The 19000-nt window shown below is 49.4% G+C and overlaps 1 protein-coding gene across 8 annotated transcripts in view; it reads left to right on the top strand.

Annotated features, from left to right (window-relative positions):
• The window catches only part of CELF2 (CUGBP Elav-like family member 2), a 518459-nt gene that overhangs the window by 423734 nt on the left and 75725 nt on the right, over positions 1 to 19000 (top strand). For all 8 annotated transcript variants that reach the window (XM_041765402.1, XM_041765403.1, XM_041765408.1 and 5 more), the window contains one exon: positions 12302 to 12350. In XM_041765402.1, the coding sequence (XP_041621336.1) occupies positions 12302 to 12350 (49 nt within the window). The remainder of the gene's footprint in view (positions 1 to 12301; positions 12351 to 19000) is intronic.

Genomic DNA, 19000 nt, shown 5'->3' with positions numbered 1-19000 from the left:
AATATCAGATGTCTTGCTCAGATGTTTAATGGATTTGCATTTTAAACATGGCTAATACGAAATAGCCCTTAAGGCATTTTTTTTCAAACTTGCCATCTATTTTTAGTAGGGAATAATTCTTTAAAAACCAGCCTCATTTGTTTAAAAAAAAAAAAACTTAATCATTTTTGCCTAAGCGTGATTAAGAGAGGAATATTACACCAGTTGTCTGCTTCCATTCACTTAGTATGAATCCAAAAGGCCAGGGAGGTAGCTAAATAAACTGATGGAGAAAGGCCGCTGACTGAGGTATGGCATTTATTTGTCTGATGCAAATGGAGTTGTCACTCCTAAGCCAATCAAACCATGCATTTTTTATGAGAGGTTGCAACTTGCAGAGATGGAAATGTTAGACACTAATTAATAAACGTGGCTGGCGGAGCAACTCAAACAACTCAGGACTCTGACACTAAGCTAGGGAAGGATCAGTAGAATGCGAAATTCAGTGGGGCTTTTCTGTGGATTTGATGAGACGCCGGTACCCTGTCAGAAGGTTCAAGAGAAGATACAGTTGGCTTAAGTTTTCCAAGTTAGTTTTGAACCCGAGGTTTTAAAGATTTGCTTGATAGAAGGGTATCCTTGTGGTGGCTTTAGTTCGCCTTGAAGTTGAAAGGGAGCCTGAGATTACTGGATAAAGCATCGCTAATCTTAACAGCGCTCAAGCCGCAGAGAGCGGGCGAACGGAGCTCGGCACTGCACGCAGAACACCCGTAGACCCCACGGTTGGTGCAGGGAGTGGTTTTGCATTGTGTCACCCAGTTCACACTTAATTGAGCTCACACAGCTTGTAAATATTGCAGAAGAATTACTGGAAAGCTTCTCTGAACCTTACAAAGGAGGGCACCTACATGAATTAAACTTTGGGGGCTTGACAAGAACATAATGCAATCTCGTTGCTATGCAATATACAAAGTTTCGGCCTAGGAAATTGTCACCTTTCAACTCTCTATGATCTACAAAATGGCAATTGCACAAGATGGGTAGGTGTTCCTAGGTGACAAACACACAGCGGTTACGTTGGCAAAGGGAACACGCTCTTTCTATGGCGGAGCAGGGTTGCCATGCCTTTCTGGGGATGAGCCTATGGATAAGGTTCCAGTAAGAGGGAGTTGTCCACTTTGAGGAGAGTTGAAGACAAATGTTGAGCAATCGCGAGAAACAAGCCTGAAAAGGTAATTTGGGGTCAAAGCATGGAGTCGCTTGGAAGGCCAAGGAGCTGGAATTTAATTTGGCAGATCATGGAAAGTTTTTGGGCAAGAGACAGAAACTACTAGACCAGAGTTTTAGGCAGATTAAAAAGGCAGTGGTGTATGAGATGCTTGGAAGGCAAGGGCCCAAAGTGGAGAGGGGGCCATTTCAGGAATCTGAGGGAGCGAACAACAAGGTGGCAGCCACGGCAATCGTGAGGAGTAAAAGAAGGAAAACAAACTGAAGGGAAATGAGATCTAAATGGAGAATTCCAAAGGGAAGAAAAGTCAGCAAATGGAGGGTCCAAGCCAGAGCAGCAGCCCGGGGAGGACCCGGGGAAGCGGACCCAGTAGCCGTCTCATCTCACCCAGCACGCGGGCGGCCAGCAGGTGACCCAAGCCCCAGCGCAGGCCAGCGGGTTGCACCATCCAAAGGGTGTTTCCTGCAGGGGTGTGGCTGCGGGGGCGGGGGGGTGAGATGATTCCAGTAAACGGTCCCAGGGATGGCCAAGAACCAGGTCGAGCCCCGGGGAGGAGGTGAGCTCCCAGCCTGGCCAGGACTCCTGGCACCAAAGGGCCAGGTCACAAGCAGGTGTCCCCACACAGGGTGAAGGCCAGCGAGGGAGGGACCCGTGATCCACACACCAACACACGGAGCTCACTTCACCCCACTTCACCGGAGTCTGAAAACGGCTGGTGTTGGGGAAGGAGCCACCATGAGCCTGGCAGGCCGGGGTCTCCTTATGCCCAAGGCGGAGGGAGAGCAGAGCCCGAAGATGGCCATTACAGGTGGAGCCGACTGTCGGGGGGACAATTTCTTTTTAAACTGGACTCATTTGTCTTCACACAGGAGGTTATGCTAAGTCTGTGGCATGTGGAGCCATAGTGCTGGAAATATAAATGAACTCCCCAGGTCATTAAACCACTCCTTAATGGCCAGGCCAGGCATTATTATTTCCGTGTGTGTGTTGCGTGGCTCAATTAGGCAGCATGTCTAATTTAGCATCTGGGTAACATCTGGAAGGATGACTCTTGGAGCATCCATCATTGGCTTTGGAAGACAATTCCACAATCAAAAGAGAAATCACGATTAGAAAGGGTATCTGTATGTTTCCCATGTAGCAATAAGGGCAAATTATTACCTTTCTCTTAATTCGGGCTCATTAATCAGGAGTGATTGTGGTCTCCCAGCTGTCACACCAAATCCTCGTGGGGTCTTCTGCGGGACTTGGGGCCTGTCCCAGCAGCACTGGGATCCTACAAAGCCTCTCGTACAGTAAGCCTACCCGTTTGTCTTCGTTTCCAGAATGCTTTTATGCCTTCCAGGGTTTTTTGTTTTTTGTTTTTGTTTTTGTTTTTTTTTGTCATTAAGACATTTCAAGATTCGAGACAAAGCAAGATGCAGTGTCACCGTTTTAACTAGTGACGCCTTACTTTGCTCCAGATTTATTTGGGAGCTCGACCGCTCGGATGAATTGCTTATTATATCCCAAAGACGCAGTGATGAGAGGGGAGGCCTGAAATGTTATCAAAGAAGGGGTTTTCTGCTCACAATAATGTTGCTAAACACAATAGCAGTGCCCTTCTACAGAAATAACAGCTAATGAGGTACCACATTTGACTGGAGGGTGACAGAGAGACATAGATTAACCTTTCTAAGTAATATACTCTAATAGTTCCCAGAAACATCAAACTAAGCCCGGAGTGACGTTCTCCTTGAGTAGCGGGCTCTTGAAAGCGATAGGCGCCCACTTCGCCGTAACAGTTGTGTTTCATTCACATGCCTCCTACTTGGAGCCTGCTCATTTTTCTTGTAATTTTAAGAGTCAGTAAAGCGAAATGGAAGCTTGTGTGACTATTTGATATGAAAACACGGAGCCTAATCACAGCTAATGAGTGTAATAAATGCCGGGCCGTACCTCCTCTTGTGTGTCTGTGTTGCGCGTACAGAAGGTAACACAGGCGGAGTGACGAGGACACCCGAGTTACAGATGGGGCTGTGGAATGTTACTTGACAGCCAATTAGAGTAATCTGTCAGAAATGATGACTTAATCACCATAACAGACTCCAAATTCCCTCACAGAATTCTACCCAGAGTAATCTAATTTTCCCGCCTTATTTTATTTTACTTATTTTATTTAAAAAAAAAAAAATTTCCCCCCTGGACTGAACGGTTGTGCTGTTTATTTTACCCCCCCTCACCCCCACCCTTGTTATCGCACATGATTATAATAGAGATGTATCATTATAGCTGAATAGACTGCTCTGTAGCCCGATAGGCCAAAAGCAGAGATACCATTTGGGTTTTCTAGGTTTTTTTCTCCTGGATTTGGGGGTGGAATGAAACTAGCTGCATTCCTGCCAGGTGAGCCAGAAAAGCCGTTCCTTCCAGTTACGCTATCTTGGGTTTTGAGGGGACCTTTCTTTTCCGCTCCCCCCCACACTCCAGATTTTGATGCTGGGTAAAATCCTAATGATAGTTCAGATGACTTCAGTCAGCGCTGACGCTCTCAGTGCTGGTGGCGCTTCATGTGTATCAGTTAGTGACTATCAGGAAGAAATAATTCTTTCCACTCGGAGTCTTCTCCCCCAGTTGTGACTTGCCATGGGAAGAGAAAAGGTGACTTCTGTTTCTTTATTGTCATCCTGTTCAAAGCCATGGTGATTTCCTGGGCTTGGATCACTCTTGCAAAAATTTAGGTTAGCAAATGTTGGTGGAACGTTAACCACACTTACTGTGTTGACTCCGTTCGTGGTATGGCACAAAAGCAATTTGGAGTCACACGGGGGTCCAAAGTATAGATGAATCCCGTGCACTCTGCTTCTGCCAACGAATTCCCTCTTCAGAGGGCAGCTGTGCGCTCGGTTTTCTCCAATTTCCAGCGCCAACTTTCTAGTGCGAACGATGCTCAGCCAGCAATAAGTGGTCCACACTGATGGATTTTTATGGATTCTAGTGTCCTTCCTTGTTCTCCCAGTTTGGGAGGAAACCACAAAACGTAGGACCAGGTAATGTCAAGGACTCAAAATTATTTTCCTCTCAGAGAATAAGAGAGAGCCAGTCTTGCTCTTCATCAGTCCACTTCTCATCAATGTAGGTGGAGAACATTTCAGAGAGCTTGGCCCATGAAACAAACCTCAGAGTCCGATTCCACTGTGTGTGTCTTGTGTAGAAGGACCTGATGAAGGGATTTTGGAAGAATCAGCCCTGAACCTCTGGATTAGGACAGAACAGCTCCTTCACCACCAAATGGCACATTCGCTGAGGCAGTACTTTCCCAACATGGCGATAAGGCCATGGGTTTTTTCTTTTCCATCATTGCAACCTTTTGAGTTTTCTTTCCTTTTGCTTTTTTTTTTTTTTTTTTTTTTTTTTTTTGTAGAAAATACAGTAATTCTTGTTCTGAGGCTAACTTAAAATGTTTTTTACGTGCATGTGTAATACACACTGATACACATCTGTGTACACTCGTATATGATTCTAAAAAGGAAGAAAATTAGACAATCTCTGGGTTTACTATGGAAGGGGGAAATCATGGCAATTTTATTGGTTCTTAGAAACCCCAAATCCACTTGCAGCACAACTCTGTGGACATATGCTTAGGGGCAGGGACATAAGCTCCAGGCCAGGACAGACCTGAGTCTGAATCCCTGCTCCACTACTGACCTGCTGTCTGGCTTGACCAGGTTGTGTATCCCCCCCTCCCTCTCCAACCCTCCTTGGCTCACCATATATACCTGTCTTGGGCTTGTTGGAACAGTTAAGACACACAAAGAGCCTACAGCAATGTTTGGCACAGAAGAAAATGAGAAGGAAAGGCTTCTTCTGTTTTACACACACACACACACACACACACACACACACCTCTCAAAAATTGTCTGAATTCTCCACTTCACTGACCAGGGGTAGCTATGGGCTGTTTGTGGCTGATGCAACACATGATTTGCGTCCTCCAGTTTCTTGCAGAGGTGCCATTCTGCTAAAGGTATCTTAGCAAGTTGACCATACTGAAGTCCTTAGTAAGGGTCAGTCAACTTTGCAGAAGCTACCTTTGTTTCTCTGTACCCTCCCTTGCGTGGAGCATAGTAGAACTGTGACCAAAAATGCCCCACGTACCTACATGGAGAGACAGGCCAGTCTACATGGCTTCGGGGTGCCTTCCTGGAACAGAGGGCCCCATGACCATTCACACAGCCTTTCAGCTGCAGGCAGGGCACGCCTCCAGTGGGAGGGAAATCTTTTGAGACTTCTTTCTGCAGGCACCTGGGTGGTTCAGCGGTTGAGCACCTGCCTTTGGCTCAGGTGGTGATCCTGGAGTCCTGGGATCGAGTCCTGCATAGGGCTCCCTGCATGGAGCCTGCTTCTCCCTCTGCCTGTGTCTCTGCCCCTCTCTCTCTCTCTCTCTCTCTCTCTCTCTCTCTCTCTCTCTCTCATGAATAAATAAAATCTTTTTAAAAAACTTATTTTTGCCATATATAAAACCTTGGTGAGAAAAAGGGCAGGATGTGCTGGTGCCTGGGGTGTCCGCGGTGGCCGGTGCGGCCAGGCAGGAGGGGTTCTGCACGAGCCCAATTGCACCGCCACGGGGGGGGGGGGGGGGGAGGAAAAGTTGTCCTTTGTCTCAGAGGGCCGGAGCCCTGTCATTCTCTTACTCGGGGCCTGGCTCTCATGTGGTGGGAAGTCACGTCTCCCCCGCCTCCCCCCACCCCCTCTCTTCCATCCTTTAAATATTTTATGGGCCCTGAGCTTATAATATGTACCATCACGGCTGCTCCCTCAGGGGTCAGGACAGGTTTAGTAATGAGATGCAGAAGAGTGACTCTGTAAAAACCCACTTCAGGTTAAAAATGGCATGTTTTATTGAATCTCGTGTTAAAGGTGGTTAACTCCTCAATCGGAGCCGGCTGGGGTTCAACGAGTTTCACCACGGGTTTGTCCTCTGGGCGGCGGCCCCGGGCCTCCCCCAAGCCCCAGCCTGTGTTAACCGGCTGCTGGAACTCAGAGGCTCCCCTTACCTGTCTCAGGCCCCGGGGTCTGCAGGGTCACAACCGACTCCAGCTATAGTGGGCACTCGAGGGAACGCGGCCTGTGAGTGCTGGGGCAGGTGGCCCAGCCCACCTGTCACCGGGACGTGATGGGACCCAGGTGTGGGTGGTGACGGCTGCTGCCAGGGTTAGAACAGCTCCCTGGGCTTTGCCCCCACGTTCCCTCTTCCCGAGCCACAGCTGGGTGCTGCTGTGACAAATCCAGGGTCACCGCGTTCAGGAGTGAGGAACCGGTGATCTCTGATCCTGTCAAGAGATCTGCCATCTGGAGAGCAGGGGTTGCAAAGCCCAGTTCTGGGGCCCCGTCTATATATGGGGGGACAAGAGGAGGGAGAGCCAGGTGCCCCTGACACTTTAGGAGGTGGGATAAAGTGGGGGGAGCTTTGTCCTGGAAGGCTGGCGTGGACCGGTGCCAACCTACGGCCTCCCCCGAGAGTGGAGGTGTGTGGTGGCAGCTGTGCCCATGCCATGAGGGGCAGTCTACATGTCCTCGTGGATGCCACACACAGGTCTGGTGCAAGACTCAGCACTTATCCTCAAAAAGCTCCAGCTCACTGCAAGTGTGATCAGGTCCCCCAAGAGATGACCTCAGCGAACCACAGTAACCGTCCCCTTCTCCTGGGAGTTCCCACCTTCTGTCCATGGGATGGAACGCTTAATACGCAGATATGACCAAAATTAACCAATTTCTAAGGAGCATGCTTGGCTCCATTCGGTTCTCCCTGCCCGCTCCCCCCGGCCTTCCCCTACCAGGAAGGAAGGAGCTCTTAAAATTTCCCCTTTTGTTAGATTTCATCTGGTTTTTTTTTTTTTTTTTTGGTTTTTGGGTTTTTTTTTATTTCATCTGTTTTTAAACAGGGCTAGAGACCAAGAAGTTAAATAGTACCTTAATGCGTAACTTGAGGCAAAATGTTGTTCTACAATAGAATGAAAAATTCATGTGCAAAGAGATCTTCAAGGAAATAGACGTAGAAGGCTTTTCTTCATAGGAATGCAAACTTGATGAAATATGTTAAGTCAAATTTACTGCCACGAACAGGATCCATTTTCCAAAACGATTGATCTTAGCATTTCCCCAGGACAAGCACTCTGCCAACAGGGAGCCCCGTTGTGTAGGTTTGCTCCGAGGGCAGCTGACTCAACCACGAGTCATAGACTCGCTACTCCTGTTCCATCCGGCCTCGGGCAAACCGCCCCGTGGATGTCACAGACTGGTGTTGATTAAAATCCCTAGACTCCTCCAGCAGCATAGACAGATCGTGACGGTACAGACCCCTGAAGATTTTTCCAGACACGGCCCACCTTGCATGCTTCTAGAGATGCAGATTCCGCTTAAGTGGCGGGTGTCCCTTAGGAGACCCCTCGGTGCAGAGAAGCAGCAGCTCGGACACCCTGGGTTTCACCTTTGGTTCTTGAGCACGAGGTGAGGACGTGGTTGCTGGCCGCCAGTCTGGTTCTGAGCTTTAATTCAAGCTTCAGTTGACTTGCATTGATTTCATCTTACTTGAAACTCTGCACTCCCCAAGCGTATCCCTCCCTAGTAGCCTCGTTGTGCTTTTAGGTATTTCATATTTGGTGAATGACCCTCTCTAGTGACTTCTTTTGCTTCCTAGTTTGAGTTAGAAGGTTGTCATGTCATTCTTTTGTAGCACTGCGGCCAATTTTCTCTTATTCCGTGCCTTCGAAGGTGTTGTCTACTTTGAAACATCCTTCAGTCAGGTCCTGGGGGTTGTTAGGACCCCTTCCAGATTGACCTCCAACACCGCTCGGGCTCAGACACCACCTCCGACTTGCCCTCCCTTTGCACCTATCATCTCTGGGTTCCCACACTGCATGTCTCATCGCACACGTGCCACTCGTGTGTCCACCGCCCTCACTACATTACAAGCTCCATCGGGACCAGACTCCTCCATCCGTGTGTTCCCAGCATCTGACTGACAAGGTGTCTGGTAAACCAAGCAATAAGTGAATGAATGTGTCGTGCTAGTCATCCGGGGCCAAGTCTTTGAAACCACTTCCTGGTCTAGGGAAGGAATCCCTTTCTTACACCTTGAAACCTTCCACTAGAATGCCACTTCCTTTCCCGTCACTTTCCTGCTCCCCTCAACAAATCTCCCAAGCTTCTTCAGAATCGTGAGATTTTGAGGAAGCGAAACAACATCGCAAGAACAACTCCTCCAAACCATTTTTTTTTTTTTGGTTTGTCTTCCTTGATGCCTATATTCTGTAAATTTGTACCTGAAATGAACTGTTCATGATAATGAACGATTCTTCATCTAGTACTAACAGAACACCTCTCTGCAGGAAGGTCACACACATGATCTAAGTAGTCTTCCGAACATTCCTGAAGGAAGGTGACCATCCATTCAGAATTCACCATGCTCTGGCAATCCAACTACATGAAGTTGACTTTCTCTCTCTCTCTCTCTCTCTCTCTCTCTCTTTCTCTCTCTCTCTGTCTCTCGGTGGAGCTGAGTCTCTCTGCAGCTGCAAGAAAACCAGGAGTCAAGTCTTAGAGTAGATGAAGTGCTGGAGGAGGTCAGAGGAGAGAGGTGGCTTCTGCCTGATGGGGTGTAGCAGCGCCTTCTTCAGTGGGTGAGGCCTGCAGTCCTTCATCGTAGGCTCGTGTGTCCAAGTCCCATAGTGGGCATTTAGTAGAGAAGCGCTGTGATCTGGGGGCGGAATCAGCCCTGGATTAAGAGAAGAGCTTAGTTTTTTTTAATCCCAGCTCTGTCGTTAGCCAGCTGTGTGTGTCCTTAGTGAAGTCACTGTTCCCTTCAGACCTATAAAGAGCATCGGCCCCAATGCTCCCTGGGCCCTTTACAGCTTTAGAGTAGAACGACTTCTGTTCTTGCAGAATTACAGCTCCCAGAGCTCCTGCCTCAGACCTCCGAGCACGTCAGAGGGCCATCTGAATGCCCACAGCACTCTGTCTGGGCCCCTTTTCTGATGTTGGCCACCATTCCTTCTGTGTATTTGTGCACATCAATCACCATGATGGATCGTAGGCTCGCTGAGGGCAGGAGTCCTCTTCGTTCATTTTTGTGTCCTGGACTTAGTGTAAGCACACTCCCCTCCTCTCTCCTTGCCTTAACCTGTGGCTCTCATCAGAGTCTTTTCAGCACTTTCACCTGTACGTCTTTGCTTTCTGGCAAAGAAAGACTCCCCCTCCTCATCCTCTGCCCAAGACTCCACTGAGCTTTTTGTATTCCCAGCCCCGCCTTTGGCAGCGAATCTTCTTGAGATAATCATGTCCATCTCTCATGTCTCCTGCTGCTTTCTTCCTGTTATTCCCCACTTCCTACCATTGGGCTTTCTGGCCCCGCCACCCCTACAGAAACTGGTTTCGATCAATTCCCAGGAAAATATCTTATTATCACCAAAGGATCCTAGGGCGTTTTCATCGTAGCAGCTAGCCTCGCTTGCTCTCACCACCACCACCTTCTGAAAGCTCTCCCACAGGCTCCCATGGGACCATTTGTTCTGCTCCTGCTCCTCTGACTGCCCCATGCCCCATCCCGCTTAGGTTCCTCTTTCCTGATATTCTCTGTGGTTCTCTTGACATGCCTTGGCTCTTGGCTCTTTTCACTTTACGTTCCCTCCTGGACAGTTGTGTGCGTGCCTGCGGCTCCCACTGACCCCCACCCTGGGGCCATCACTACAGCCTGACATGCACACCCTCAACTTCTCTCCAGCCCCAGTCACATCAAGCGTGGCGTGTCCAGATCTGCATTAATCAGTCTCCCACAAAACCATCTTCTTGTGTTTCCCCTATTTGGGCCAGGCTCCCATGATGCTTCTCTCTCCCCCTCATCCCCACAACCAGCGAGTGGCCTCTGAGGTTTAGACCTTCATCAGTTTCACTCGGGTGTTTGTGGCAGCCTCTTAGCTGTCTCCCCACCGATATCTCTCTTCTGTAATCTGTCCATCACATCATAGCCAGAAAGGACTTTTCTAGATTTCCAGATTTGATCTTGTGGCCCTGGCTACTTGAATCTTCTATGCCTCACTTGACTTTGAGACACAATTTCAGTTCCTTAGGACGCAGGATCCTCTGAGCCCAGGGTGCCGACTGCCTTTGCACCTCCTTCTCCTGCCTTTCCCCACACGCATACTGGCCTCCTTGCTAGGAAGAAGTATGCTTTTTCTCACCACTGTGCCTCTTGTGGGATATCCTGCTGGTTTCGGATGCCATTTCCCCCCCTCTTCTGCCAACAAGTCCAAACTTGGCCTTTAGGACTCAAGTCACACATCCCCTCTGCTAAGAAGCCTTCCCTGTCCTCCCCAAGCAGGATGAAGTGCCTGCCCCCATGTGCTCCAACATTGCCTTGCTCTTCCGTCTACCACAGCACTTACCATGTTGCTCCAGGGGCTGTCTACCAGTCGGTCTCCGCCCCATCCACAGTGAGCACCCAGAGGGTCAGAACTTCTTCCTTTGGCTTTGAGCCTGGGACACAGTGGATACTTGGCACATCTTTGCTGAATGGGTAGATAAAGGCATGCTAGAAGGATGGCCATGCAAGGCCCCAGCCTGTCTTCCCCAAGCATTGGCTGTAGGATAGAGCCCACATTGCTTAGCCCAAACCAGGCCTTTCGACACTTTGCTTCTGTCTGCTTTTTAGGAATAAATTCCAGTCTTTTCTGAAAAGACTGGTCTACTTAACTGACCCCTGAACATTCCATTCTCATTCTAGTCTCTTCTCCACAAATTGAATATGTTAATGGAGTGGGACTCCGATTAGACCCCACATGTCAAGGCCTATGTTCTATGCATAAGAGCATCTTGCCTTTTGGAATCAATGAAGCAGTCCTGAATTATTTAGCCTCTCGTCCCCTGATAGTCCTCCCTCTTTCCTGTTCCCCTTGTGTTTTGAAGACCCTGGCAGGCATTAGCTACACATGGCCCCGACGGCCCGATGATAATTTCCCATCATTTAAGTGCCAGAGCCAAGTACCATTCCCCTTCCCTTTAAATTGGATAAAACCCAGAGCTGTGGCTTGCAAGTGATGGCAGTCCACTGGGGGAATTAAGGGTTCAGAGAGAACGGGACCCATTTTAATAAAAAGCATTTGCACGGCCAGTGATTCCATCTACACTGTGGCTCTGAGGTTCCTTGGGGTAGGATGAAATATGAAGCAAGAGGACCTTTGAAAGTGGTTGGAGGAATTTATTTTAATTGGAAATGGTGCTGGCGGTCTGCACTCGGAGTAAACTCTGGATGGCGTGCAGCGGTGAGATGGGCACGGTGTAAAGAGCCACAGGGCACCCAGGTGCACGGAGGTCCGGGACCCTGGCACCACCGTGTCTCAGGTTCCTGCTGTGCCTGCACAGCTGCCGAGCGAGCATGATCGTGAGATCCGTGCCTCCCACCCTTGCTCGTCTGTCCCTTAAGCTTCCCATGCCGTACTTTGTATTTAAGAAAAATTACATAAGCGCGCCTAAATCAATCAACTGCTAGACCTTCAAATTACTCATAACCATGAGATCTAAGAAAAAAATCCCCGCGGCAGACAGCATGGCCAGGAGAAAACCCAAAGACAATCTGCATTTAAATTTGCAACACTGCACAAGCACAGTAGCTCATCTTTCTGAGCACTGCCCCGTGCCCCACCCCCCCCACCGACCCTTTGCATCCTTGACTCCTTTCGTTCCTGCTGGGCATGTGTTACCTCGGTTGCACAGATAAAGAAACTGAGGCTCAGAGAAGTTAGGACACTCAGGATCACATGGCGATGATGAACAGCAGAGCCAGAATTGCCTACGAGATACAGGCACAGACCGTCCCAAGCGGCAGAAGCAGGTTCAAACGCGGGTCAACTGCAAAGCCCCGTCCTGGGCCCAAGGCCCAGCAACTCAAAAGGATCCTATTCCTGGACGTCACCGCAGGCTGGCATTTTCATGGGGAGGGGTCCTGTTGTTTTTGATGTGTCCTCACAAGAGTATGAGTACTCAAGTGTAACCGCGTGGGGTTTCTGAGACCGTTCAGTTGTTCAATCTGCCTTTACTTTCTCACTTTTGTATTTTTAGATGCATCATCCCATTCAGATGAAACCTGCAGATAGTGAAAAGTCAAACGGTAGGTGGTGACCAACTGTCTCGTGTCATACTGTCTGTTTCTTTTGATGAAGAGGTCAGATGGGGGAGGGAGGAGCCCTCCCCCACCATGCTCCTGCCCTGGGAAAGTGGGGGGAGCTGCTCCAGGGATCTCGCCCCGCAGCTGGCTCAGCTGGAGAAACATGGAATTCGCTCTCCCACCTCGTACGCCTCTGCTGTAAAGATCTGGGAAGACAAGAGATGGTTCTCCGTGGCCCTCTGTTCGGGGCCTGCTCTGTGCGGTGACTCTGTGGCCTTTGTCTCTTGTGGGTCTCCTCACGCAGAGCAGCCCAGGGCCCCTGATGAGGAGGAAGGTCCTCACGGGGTACAGAGCGGGAAAGGGCTCGCCCGCTTGGAATCCTGCTGTCTTCCCTCCTCCTTTGGTGGGTTCCTCTGCGGACCCCTTCTTGGAGTCCTACCCGTGCATTTGCATCCAAATTCATTCAGAATTCAGTGGACCGATTAAATAAAGGGACGCTCGGTACTAAAATATGCATGTGATGAGGTCTGTGAAATAATTGAGATTTACCTCTCCCACCCCAGCAGGGCCGACAGCCACGTTTCTCTCCTAAGTTTCTGCCTCCATCTACGCCCGCCTTCTGTCCCCTTTTTGTTCTTTGAATTCACCAAAATGTATGTTAAAGGGGATCCGCTACTTTCCCAGACCTCGGCGCGTCTCCATCCCCCAAGACTGACATAATCAACAGTGTTTGCTCCCACAGGCAGGTCTGCACATCATTAATTAGTAATCAGGGCAGAAGCCATGCACTCGGAGATCTGAGTATCTGCAAATGTAAATTATGATTGGGGTCTCAATCTCTCTGCGAGGTATTTTTTGCTAATTGTGGTGCATCCCACTTTCTGGCTTCTTCACGGACGAGGAAGGTTTGAGGACCGTTCCAAGTCGTGGCGTGGTGTCACCAGCACCCGATGTGTCCTGTCAGGGAGTAGACTGGGTGCTTGGTCACCCCCCGACCCCCGGCCCAGCCTGAGAGTCTGTCCCCTTCGTCCCACACTACCTGCTGCACACCTGGCACCCAGCTTTTCCCGCAGGACCTCAGGTCACTTCCACCCCTTTATTCTAAAAGCAGCTACTCCGTGATGACTTAGCGTCATCAGCACTGAATCTGAAGCAGAACAAAGAAAAGGACTACAGGAAGTGCCCTGACCCCCCAGAATTTACCGATGTTCAGTCTAATCGTCACTTAAACCCCAAACTTGGATCTCCTTGTTCATGAAATGGGAATGACGGTCACTACCTCGCAAAGGCTGGCTTTTTTTTTTCTTTTTTAGACACATGTTAAGATACTCCCAACAGAATATAAAAATTAGTGAAAGGGAACAAGGGGGAAAGGAGAGAAAATGAGTGAAAATATCAGAGAGGGAGACACAACATGAGAGACACCTAACTCTGGGAAACAAACAAGGGGTAGTGAAAAGGGAGGTGGGCAGGGGATTGGGGTGACTGGGTGGTGGGCACTGAGGGGGGCACTTGGTGGGATGAGCACTGGATGTTATGCTAAATGTTAGCAAATTGAACTCCAATAAAAAAATTTTAAAAAAATACTCCCAACAACGCTTTGCAAACAAGAGAGCACCACTTCTATGATATGTGGGGTAGTGTCACCTCCCAGATGTTTCTCTGGCCTCCTACGGCTCTGAATCTGCACGGAGAGTGTCTAACACAGAAGGCCGGGTGCCCGTGCTGTTTCCAGAGCCTCTCTGCTCCAGAAGTACACGTTTAGGGTCTGTTCTGTTTCCCAGAGGAGAGAGAAATGCTGTATTTGAGGGATGAACCCTGCCTGTGAAGGTCATGTGGGAGCTTCTGGCCGCTAGGAGACGGTCCCTATCCTTTAGACTCTTGAATCTCTAAACTGTGTCAGGACAAGGGCCGTGAAGGACAGTTTATTTCTGAACTTTGGGTCACCGCTATAAAAACATGATGAATTAGGGAACTCAGCCGGAAATGTTTGACCTGAAATACCCAAGGAGTTGGACGATGAAAGGGTTTCTTCCCTAGCATTTGCTGCTGTGCGGACACAAAACCTGACTCGGAGACCCTGTTCCTTGGGCTAGCAGCCTGGAGGTCTCCGGTGGTTGGTCGCCCTTGCTTCCGGCGTCAGCTCTGGACACAGAGGGTGCTGTTTGCTCTGGTTCTAGAACCACAGCACCAGAGCAGAACTGCCATCAGCAAACCCAGTTTTTGCACGATCTCAGAAGCCACGTGGGATTAGACACTGTTTTACTAAGAGGAGAAGATAACTTCAGAATGCCGTTGTTCAGGAAGCAACTCAGGGTCACAGGTAGAAGCAATTTCCAGAAGCCCAGACTTGACCACTGACCCTGCACCTGTTAGCTGTGTCCTTGGGCAGGTTCTGTAACCTCACCCAGCACCCCCTATATCCCCAGCTGCGAGAGGGGGCTACAGTGGTCTATGGTCTCAATTCTTCTTCGAACACCCACCTTACGGGGTTGTCCTAAGAGAACACAAGTTAACATCTACAAAGAACTTAGCATAATACCTGGAACATAGTAAATATTCGCTCTGCTAAGTCATCGGCACACTCGTGGCTAGCCGAGGCAGCTGCTTGGTGCATTCTGAGCTGCCGAAGCTGGCACTTCCAGCTTCGCATAGATAGCTCGGGACACATGAAGGAAAAGCCACCTCCATATACTTTCTCGTTGGGCCAGCGCTTCCCTTGCTTTGTAGATTGACCTTCATTTTCTGAGTTTCCAGGAAAAAGGGGGAAAAAGTCAAGAAGTATAAGTGGGCTGAAAGCTCCTTTCAAAGCATTTTTCCTCATAGAGGTGTAAAACCCATGCCTCACTTTGCATGGGCTGACCAGGCTTCAGGGTTCTCCTTGGACCTGGCTGCAGAATCAGGAGAAATGTACAGTTTTTGAAAGCAAATGATAAAAGGTGCAAGCCCTTTGTGATTTCACGTGGCAGTTTTGACAGGTAAGCACAGTTTCCAAAGCTCATAGTGCACCAAGATTTCTTTGGCTCAGATGCTCTCAATAGCTCCTATAGTTGTGAAAGAGGGATAACGAGCTCTAATTGTACCTTTATTGAGTTTGCTGACATTTATGGATAGCACAAAGGACTCATCACGGTTAGACAGTTACCATCTTCATTATCAGGATGTTCGGCTCTCAGAAACTTTGTGTTTGCTGAGCAAGAAAGGGCTGCTAATCACTGGTTAATTAGTGATGGACAAATGAATTCCAGAAAGCCATCACTCTTTGAAGCCTTTGTCTATCTAGAGATTCTGACAAAGGGAGCAGCCGTCCTGGTAAGCCCAGACCCGCTAGGCTGCTCTTGGATCTGCCCTGCCCTTTGGTATTTTACTGAACGGGCTTTCCAGATCTCCAGGCTTCCTAGAGCCTGCCCTCTTAATTGGCTCTGATTTAAGCTGCAGCCTCTAGCATATTTATGCAAACTCACAGCATCTTACTTCTGCCCTGGTGCTTCTAACTGTGCCAGGTGTCCCCCCCCCCCAAAAAAAAAATCCCATTCTGGATCAGCAATAAAATACTGGGATCTTTGGGAAGAACATAGTGAATAAGTACTCAGATCTCTCACAGAATCCAAGTTGTCTTCTTATTCTTCCACTGGGTACAGTTGAGTAATGGCAGGGATGAGGCTTGAGGAGGTGTGGATTCCAGAGCGCAGCATACCCCAGCACAGACATTTTTACTACCTTTCATTCCCTATACCCTGGGGGGGGCCTCTTTCCTAGCTTTGTTTGCGGTACAGGAAAAGGTACCCACTGTGCAAGATTGGAAAGTAAATGTAGTTGCTGGATCTGAAGTTTGTGTAGCAGAAACTGATAAGAAAAGCATCGAGGTTGCCTTTGGTTCTGTGCTTGGAGTCTCAGCGACCAGCCAGTGTTCACTCTTAGGTCATGCTCCTGGTTGAGAGGATTGTTTTGGGGTTTTTTTGGTCCCTTCTGTACACAGAGCATAAATTCATTCATCCTGCTTTAACCCTCCAACCTCACAACTTGTCGGGGGCCCTTAAAGCCTCACTTCGAGACATGCCAAGGGAGCCCTTTCTCTTTTTCTCAAGACCTCCAGCACCCCTGGTGTCCGTCCACACATCGAGTCTAGAGCTCACGGGGTCAAGGTGACCAAACGTTGTCTAGTAAAGAAGTGATTCACAGGGCGTCCCCTTCCGGTCACTTTCTGCTTCCCCGGAAGAGGAAGAAATAATTTTGAAATTCAAAGTGGAGAGACTCACGGATTTGGAGGCAGTAATTAAATGCCATATGTTAGCACTAACACATTGAAAAGTTGTTAATTAATTCAGGCCGCCCTGCATCCAGGTGTGACTTTGACAGATTGTACACCAGGGTGTTAGCACAGACTTACAATTAGGGATTTTTCAAAAACAAAGTTTGTATTCCCCCGAACTTAAAAAAAAGGCCCCACTTAAAAACTTAAAATATTAACTCATTCTTGTAGCACAGGAGAACCTAAAGTGGTCTCTGGTCACAGACTGCCTTCCCAGTCCCTCCGTAGTTAGCGGTGACGGTCACCCCACCTGCATGGCGCTCTGTATAAAAGGTGTCGCCCCTTGCTCATTCATCAGTTATCCTGAAGGAAAGTAGGCTTTTCCCCTGCAGGGCCAGGACCTTTTCTTTTCCTTCTTTTTTTTTTCCTTTTCCTTCTTTCTTTCTTTTCTTTTTTTAAATTTTTTTTAATTCCCTTCAGCACTTAGCATAATACTATAAACACAGTAGGTTTGTTTAAGCAAGTCTGCCTTCCTGTGGATTGAAAACACGAGTAAGACACCTATGAACATGGAGGGGGGAAGAAACACCAAGAAATGCATCAAAAGTTGGTGGAAAAGTTAAGCGAATGCAAGATGATTGTATTTATTTAGAATGTTGACAAAGCTGCTCAGGGACCCTCGGACTGGGAATCCCAGGAACAAGTTTGACGAATGAATTTCCACCAGGAAAACTCAAGGGAGAAGAAAGGGGGGAGTGAGTAGGTCTCCCCATTTGCCCCTGAAGCCCATGGGGGGCCCAGCTGTTGGAACCAGAGAGGGAGCAGGGCTCGCCGCCTTGCCAGCACCCAGCTTCCCTGCTGGGACCCGCATGCGGAGGACGAGGTGGGCACTTCGTCCCTATGGGTGGACACCCTATGGGTGGTGTCGGCTTCCCTATATGCCCTGAGCTGCTGCTGCTACTGAAAGAGAGTTTTCGTCCATCTCCCTGCCTCACGTGTGGCTGGCCTGATGCCTGGGACGCCAGGGCTTGTCGACAGGTGGTTTTCAGCTCTCACTGTTCATCTTACAGGGGGAAAATCATTTTTTCAGCTTATGCAGGGACAGCACATGTAGTTTATTCCAGCATCACCGTAAAGCTCCAAACCTGCAAAGCCTTTTAGCTCCGTGCCGTAGTGATCGGTTTCCCGGTGAAACTGAGGACTCAGGTTATCATTCGCTTTTGTTTGAAAGAACTAAAACTGAATTCTTAGGGATAAGAAGACATTCAATAGGACTTTTTTTTTTTTTTTTTACACTCAAGAAGATACCAGGCATAGCCTCTGTGGGTGGAAGTCGTGGAGGCAGTGGGAGTGGGGAGGTTGCAACTGCACCTAGAAGTTTGCTAGCCCCTGCTCTTCCATGCTGTGATCCGTCCCTTCCCATCAGGGATGTCGTGTCCCCTTGGGGCCACCGTGTCATCAGTGTAGGTGGGCACAGTTGCTTGACTGACGTCCACCACTTCCCTGTGGATCACAGGTAGCTCACCTGCTCTAATGGGAGAGAGAAGAGCTTCTTACAAGTGAGATTGTTCATCTACTGGAGGGAAGTCGGGTCCTCCCCAGCTTCCCCCTGTGACTCAGAACCAGTGACACCATTGCCCACAGCCACTTTGATGAGGCTCAACACAGGACTGTGTTGCCTTGAGCCCCTCTCTACAGAAGCAGCAGGGGCTGAAGCCTGGCTGCTTTCCTCCATCCCCCCACCGCGTGTTGTCCCCACGCTTCTAGCAGCCTCTCCCCGTGCCCCTCCAGGGCCAGCTGAAATGCCACCCCCTCTGCCTACCAAGCCTTTCTGTAGCTCTTGGTGCACAGTCCATAGCTCATAGCCCCATGGTGTTTGGTTCCCACCCGTGTGGCTCAGAGCCCTATATTCTCTGCACTGTCGCAGGAGCTGTGTCGGTGCAGAGCACGGCTGGCAGGTGGGATCCTGGGCTTCTGCATCCCCACCCCAGGTACTTGGGTCACGCCAGGTGCATAGCTGGGCCGTTCTCTCTCTGTCACTTAAGAAAGACAGCCAGGAAAGAGGAGTTTAAACCTCGTTTTATGGATGACGAGGCCAAGGGCCACGCAAGTCAGCTCACTCCTTGGGGTGGCCGTCAACTCAGTGGGCAGTGCCGGGACCCGGCAAGTCTCTGACCCAGCCCTGCCTTCCCCTGGAGGCCTCCTCTCCCTCCTCTGCCCTCACATGGAGGCCAGGACTGGAGCTGGGAGAGGGGCAGCAGCTATGGCCCAGGCTAGGCAGGTTCCTTCCCTGCCCCACCAGGGGTCTTTGAGACTGACACAGAACATCTTCCAAGTCTCCTGCTTCCAGTGCGGGGCTCCATGGGGCAGGAGCCCTTACCTGCCTCACCCAGGCCTCGCA

The sequence above is a fragment of the Vulpes lagopus genome, chromosome 8, assembly GCF_018345385.1.
Source record: "Vulpes lagopus strain Blue_001 chromosome 8, ASM1834538v1, whole genome shotgun sequence".
Taxonomy (NCBI): domain Eukaryota; kingdom Metazoa; phylum Chordata; class Mammalia; order Carnivora; family Canidae; genus Vulpes; species Vulpes lagopus.
Note: the sequence above shows the minus strand (reverse complement) of the source record. Positions and strands in the feature narration are given on the sequence as shown.